The 6259-nt window shown below is 36.9% G+C and overlaps 1 protein-coding gene across 7 annotated transcripts in view; it reads right to left on the minus strand.

Annotated features, from left to right (window-relative positions):
• LOC102676819 (tensin-1-like) overlaps nucleotides 1-6259 on the minus strand; it is a 219859-nt gene that overhangs the window by 96504 nt on the left and 117096 nt on the right. The window contains exon 1 of one of the 7 annotated variants that reach the window (XM_031509933.1): nucleotides 5151-5210. The exons of the other annotated variants lie outside the window; for them this stretch is intronic. Coding sequence (XP_031365793.1) covers nucleotides 5151-5195 — 45 coding nt within the window. The 5' untranslated portion in view covers nucleotides 5196-5210. Of the gene's footprint in view, nucleotides 1-5150; nucleotides 5211-6259 lie in introns of those variants that run through there. 7 annotated transcript variants of the gene reach the window in all.

Here is a 6259-nt window from a genome sequence, read left to right on the forward strand (position 1 = left end):
ACCGTTTTTCTATTAAAAATTACAGGATAAATATTCTATATCCGATTATTAATTTCCAATTTGAAAACAGGAAAGTTCGAGCAGGAAAAAATATTATACTTTCTTAATTAAGAACAAGTTTCTCGTTTCTCGTGAAAAGTGTATCGAACTATCCCTCGCGATAACGATGAAAGTTCGAATCGGCCCAGCGTTTCGCGGGGACGTTGAAGCATCTGCTAATTTCGAAATTGGAAAGCTGGGAAAGCGAGCGGCACGATTGAAAATGGGAGCGGCGGACGAAAGAATGTTCCCTATTTCCCGTTGGAGACACGGCTCATTGTCTTAAAAAACCCACTGAGGTGGATAGACGTAGCTCGAGTAGGAAAGAAGAAGGGAGGGGGAGGAAGGGAGGGGAGAGGGGGATCACCGGTATAATTACAGTAAAGCAAGGGGGTGGTTTTTTCGATAAAGGACGCCCACTGTACTCTTTTTATACAAGGGGTGACCTGCAAACTCTTTTCTTCGCCTCCTTTCCACCGTGGCGACTTTATTCGTCGCGCGAAAGAGATCATCTTAGCGACGGATTAAAAAGACACGTCACCGTGATGATTCGAAGACGGGACTATTACATGGATGAGTTTCTTGTTTTTTTCCTCTGCTTCTTTTTTTTTTTTTAATTTCGATATTGTGGACAAGACTTTATTTACAATTAAGGCGTGAAATTGTACAATTCGTATTGTTGAATTTCGTACGAGAAAAATTGCTCTTGAAGATTATATCGTGTAATTATTTAAGATCAATATTTATTTATATCGCAATATTTCCATTTTAGATTATTCTCTGCATTTTCTATCTAATAAAGTAATCATTTTTCGATTCGGCGATTTAGAATTTAGAATTTAGAAATTTCCTCTTTAAATAAGATTCTACCAAATTTGACCAATATTCCAAACAATCTTCAATCAACTTCTTACAATTAGTATTTATTTCAAGATGGATTTCAACACTCAATCTTAACACTTTAAAATATATCACACGCGGAATTCCACGAAATAAACGATGCGTTTCCCTTTTTCTTCATTCAAAAAGAAAAAAAGAATATCGATCGACGTATTTAACCCTGACGTGTATCCAGTAACCCACAATTTCGACCACGTTTTCCCCGCAATTATGAATGACCGGCGAGAGCAAAAGGCTGCGCGCGTCAGATGCAACCACCCTGATATCCCTGCGCGAAGGCATCGACGTTTATTCCAGGACACCCGGTTGGTTCGGCCACCTTTGTTCGGCGGGGGTGATTAAAAAGTTGCTGAGTGAGTCGCGTTGACAGGAGAGGATATGGGAGGAGGAGGAGGAGCGAGGCAAATACAGAGAAAGAGAGAGAAGAGACGGAGAGGAAGATAGAGAGACGTGGAAGGCTGCTGGAGGACGAGAGTGGTATTAACGTGGAAAGAGAGGGAAAGTGAGAAGCGAGAAAAAGCAGAGTCTGGAAGAAGGGAGATGAAAGAGGAAGGGAGGCGCGGAAGGGATGAAGAACGACGAGGAGGAAGAGAGAAGTTGAGGGTGGATGAAGGGAGGAAAAATCAAAAAGGACGAGGATAGGGGTTGAGTTCGAAAGGGAAAGAGACGAGAGGAGAAGAGGGTGGTGGAGGATGGAAGAAAGGGTAAAAAGCGCGGGATAACTCCTACTCGGTGTGCACAACCATTAAGCGCATCGGGTACAACTTCGAATGGGCTCTTGGCGTGATCACCTAACATTTTCTTCCTGTTTCAATCTCCCTGTTACGCCACCCACGCAACACGGTTACCCCTTCTCTCTTTCTTTTTTTCTTTTTTTTTTTTTTTGTATTTCTCCGTATTCTCCTCACCCTTTCTTCAAAATCCCCCCGCTGTCATTGCTCACCCGGCTTTGCATAAATTGACACCACCCGATTTACCTCGACCATTGCTTTCACTCTCATTGGACCGCGAGGGTTGATCTTTTAAATCGGATCTTTTTTTCTTTTTTTTTTTTTTTTGATAAAGATTGTCGTTTTTTTGAAAATTTTTGAGAGCACGTTAAGAAAGTTTGTTTTCTTTTATTCTTTTTTCTTTTTTCAATTTTTGGAAATTCCGTTTCGTGAGAGAGAAGAGGGAAAATAGTTTCGTTTGCTACATTTTCGTTCGTTTTTATCGAATCTTGGGAATCTTATATACGTTAAAATGATTGCACGCGTTGCACGGATTGGTAGACACGGAGGCGTACCTGAGCTAGCTGGCCTCTTGAACGAGACGGAATTGGGAATTAATTGGTTTGTCGTCTGCAGACCTGCTCTTTCTCATTTTGTAGTAAGGTTCGGATCTTTCGAGTACGTACAGAAATTAGCTTCCACGATAATACCGTGAATTAGGAATAGATTAGTAACGATGCTTTTGATCAATTTTCAACCTTTGAAATTAATTCTGACGAAATTTTAGACAATTTTTGATTACTCTTTATCGATTAAACGATTGTCGTGCAAAATCATTCTGCCGAAATAATTCCGAAATTTTTAAACGTAACAAGATTAACTTTCGCGTTTCACTCACGATCAGAAATCTTACTATCAAAAAAAGAAACTTTATATAATATTTTAATTATATCCTATAATAAATTTGTCGTTCAATAAAAGCAAATTCATTGAGAAAAGAAATATTTCAATGTTTCCAGTAGCCCAGAAAATTTACAGATAAGCATCGATAAACAACCATCGTAAAAATTATCCGACATAAATTACGACCCATCCATTTATATCTACTTCGAGCATGGCCTCTTGAATTCACCCTCTGACGAAATGCAGCTACTACTACTACTACCACGACGTCAGCATCCAAGCCGAATACTGAACGATGTTCGCTTATCCTTCGAATAATGTCAACCATCAAATCTGCCACGGATAATAAAGGGAATGGTTATGACGAGCGTGATTATCAGTGACTCACGACATGACTCAAAGTATCATCTTCAGGAGGGGAGATGAGAGTTGGTGGTCTTTCTTCCGTTGCATCGTTTTCTTGCCTTCGACTGTTCACGAATTTTCGTAAATTTATCACCGGGCGAATCGTTTCTACGAATGGCGGCCCACGTATGATACTGGGGGTGCATATCAAGTACCATCCCCTCGTGATCGCGAGACTGGAGCAAGAAGAGCACTCGAGGCCTCCGAGCATGAAAAACGAAGGGTGAATACGGTTGATGAGAACGAGAGCCCACCGATTTTGAACTCTCGTGCTTCTTTCGCATTCGTCAGATTTTTTTTTTTCCTTTTCCTTTTCTTTTTCTTTTTTTTTTTTTTTTTTTTGGAACCATTAACGGATCTCCGAGAGAGCGAGTTACGCGAACAGCGATTATTAGCGGAATTTAACCGCGAGTTCTTCTACTTTTTCATGCCAATGATGCGTATTAATTCAGAGGGGTTGCTTGGCGAAACGATCGATCCGACGAATGTGTAAATCCATTCAGAGTTTTATTGATTGTAAGTGTAATTGAATAATATTTATAATCGATCGAATACGTTTCTGAAAAATTACACGAGCGTGTAATTTGTCAAATTCGAGTGTTTATGAATTCAATATAACATCGCTTTGATCGATGTTATTTTAAATAAATGTCAATAGTTTTATTTGAATTTTGTTAATTCAATATTTTTTTATTCGTCGAATCACACGTTCAATGATAACTTTTCGAGAGGGAGAGATAGTTTTGGAAAGTTGAACCTTCATGGTTGAATGGTTCAAAGTTAGAAACATTTGCAACTACCACAAAGTTGGATTTGGCATGGTCAAAACGTTTCAATAGCCAATCGATAATTTGCTGATCGACTAATAGATGAGAGCGCTTTTAAAGGTTATTCTGAATTCGCGAAAATACAGTTAATAAATTCAACTTTTAGAAAACTTTTACGAAATCACGCGATACAAGTATTAAACGTACGAAATATATTTCGATAATTAAACTTGGTTCGTGATAAAAGCGATGTAAAAAGTAAAGTAAAAAAGTAGAAGTATCTTATTTGTAACACGTGGTGAATTTATCGGACGTGAAAAGAGATTTTCTGGACGAGAATGGCCGCTTTTCCAGCTTGGAAACTGTATAAACGTTTCATCGCACGGTGATAACGGAAAATGCACCGTGAAACTAAACGACTTTCGTCTTATTACGTGAACTCAAACCTACAATAATTTTCTTCCTTAAAGCGTCTCCTCGTTCGTTTTTTTTTTTACACTCTTTTACTCGCAATCGTCATCTTCGAACAAACAACGTATTCGCGGATTCTTCCAGATATTTCATCATGATACACTTTAATCCGAATGAATTATTACGAATTCGATATTTTTATACAATTTATTCATCTTCTCGATATATTTTCAATTGTAAATTTAAAAATGAATTTTTCAGATATTCGATAATTTATGATCCAATGTTCATTGATATTAATAAAATGCGCGACAATATCGAATAAGGATGTGTCTCTGATGAGAAATAAAAGCGAAACGTTGTAAAAGAGAGAACGAATGAGCTCTCTCTCTCTCTCTCTCCCTCTCTCTCTCTTTCACATTTGATTTTAATCCACTATTATGAAATGTACTGACGTCTCTGAATTGACAGAGCTGGCCAAATATCGGAAGCGTTGGACGGAAATTAAACCGATTTAACTTCTCGTGTACTTCGATTTCGATCATCTTCATTTTTCTCTTCCTTCGAGACGTGTATATATTAAGTTCTCTACGTGTGAAATATAGAAAAATTTCTCGAATAGAACATCATTACTTTCTTTGAAACATCGCTGTACATTTTTCCTTATTCACTTATTCGACGTAGAAGATCAATTTGATTTTCTTTCGACCTGTGCTCCGATTGCAATATTTATAATAATGAAATAAAACGCATATTTGACTCGATGGTTATCAAAATTAATGGCTAGTTGAAACGATTTTTTCCTCTATATGCGAATTTTAATAAAGAAATATATTATCATTGTTTCACTTCACAATACTTCATTTACACAAACACTTTTCTTTTTTTTTCTCTCTGATAATCCACGTTTCACAATTCGCGCTCAAGGAAAAGACTATTTCTATCCATATATAAAAAAAAAAAAATACTACTCACGGAAGTGATTATCCACTTTAAAAATACTATATCCCTAAACCTCTTTAACCCGATAACGAAAAATAACCGACAACTCATTCGTCATAGAATTGTTTCACATAACAACGCCGGTAATTTCTCTTGAGACGAAGAGGAAACGGAAGAGGAGAGAAAGGATTGGGGGAAAAGAGATAGGAGAAAGAGAAAGAAACGGGCGAAGAGTACGAGAAAATCATTTTCCAGCCCGGCCACAGGATATAATTGTTACTCATCCTGGCGGGCGAATCGCATCGAATTTCAGTTTGGCCACCGCCACCCCCTTCCCCTCCCCCCGCCCTCTCCTCGCGGAAATAGACAACAAGTGACAACGGTACAGCGGAATTTAATTTCGTTTCGAGAATGTATGAACGTTGGACACGGCGCGCACGGTTATATACCGGGTATATATATAGGTGGATACGTACGTGTAAATGGCGCATCGTCGGTCGGTCGGTCGGTCGGAGTTTGGTCGGGTGCGCGGCGCTTTTAAATGAAATCAATTATCGCGAATAATTATTATGCGGACGAAGGAGACGGCGCGTTTCGAATCAAGAAAATTATTTTGACGCTACTCCGCTACCCCGCCTCGAACCGCTTTGATTGTTATCGTTTGTTCCGCTTGTTATGCTCGCCGAGATGTTGGAAAACACGGGATTGATAATTGGGAAATAACGGTCGAGGATGATGTCTGGCAGATATATTTTCGTTTATCGTCGATGCTTGTGATTAATTTTGTGTATAAAGTTACGTTATGGATTGTGAAATGATTATTGATTAATATAAGAATATATAAGAATAATATAAGAATTATTAATAAAAGAATATATATATATATATCGGTACGATCCACATCTATATAACATAATTTATTCTTATTTATTTTATTAATATATATAATAGTAGATATAATTTATTCCTATTTCTTTTATTAAATATATTATATATATATATAGTAAGAAGGAATATATATTTATATATAATATTTGTATAATAAGAAGAATAATTAATATAATTATATATAATAAATATAATTATTAAATATAATAAGAAAGTATATATTTAATAATATATTTAATATATATTCTTTCTTACTATATTTAATAATTATGAATAATATACTTATAATTAATA

The sequence above is a fragment of the Apis dorsata genome, unplaced genomic scaffold, assembly GCF_000469605.1.
Source record: "Apis dorsata unplaced genomic scaffold, Apis dorsata 1.3 scaffold_194, whole genome shotgun sequence".
NCBI classification, from domain to species: domain Eukaryota; kingdom Metazoa; phylum Arthropoda; class Insecta; order Hymenoptera; family Apidae; genus Apis; species Apis dorsata.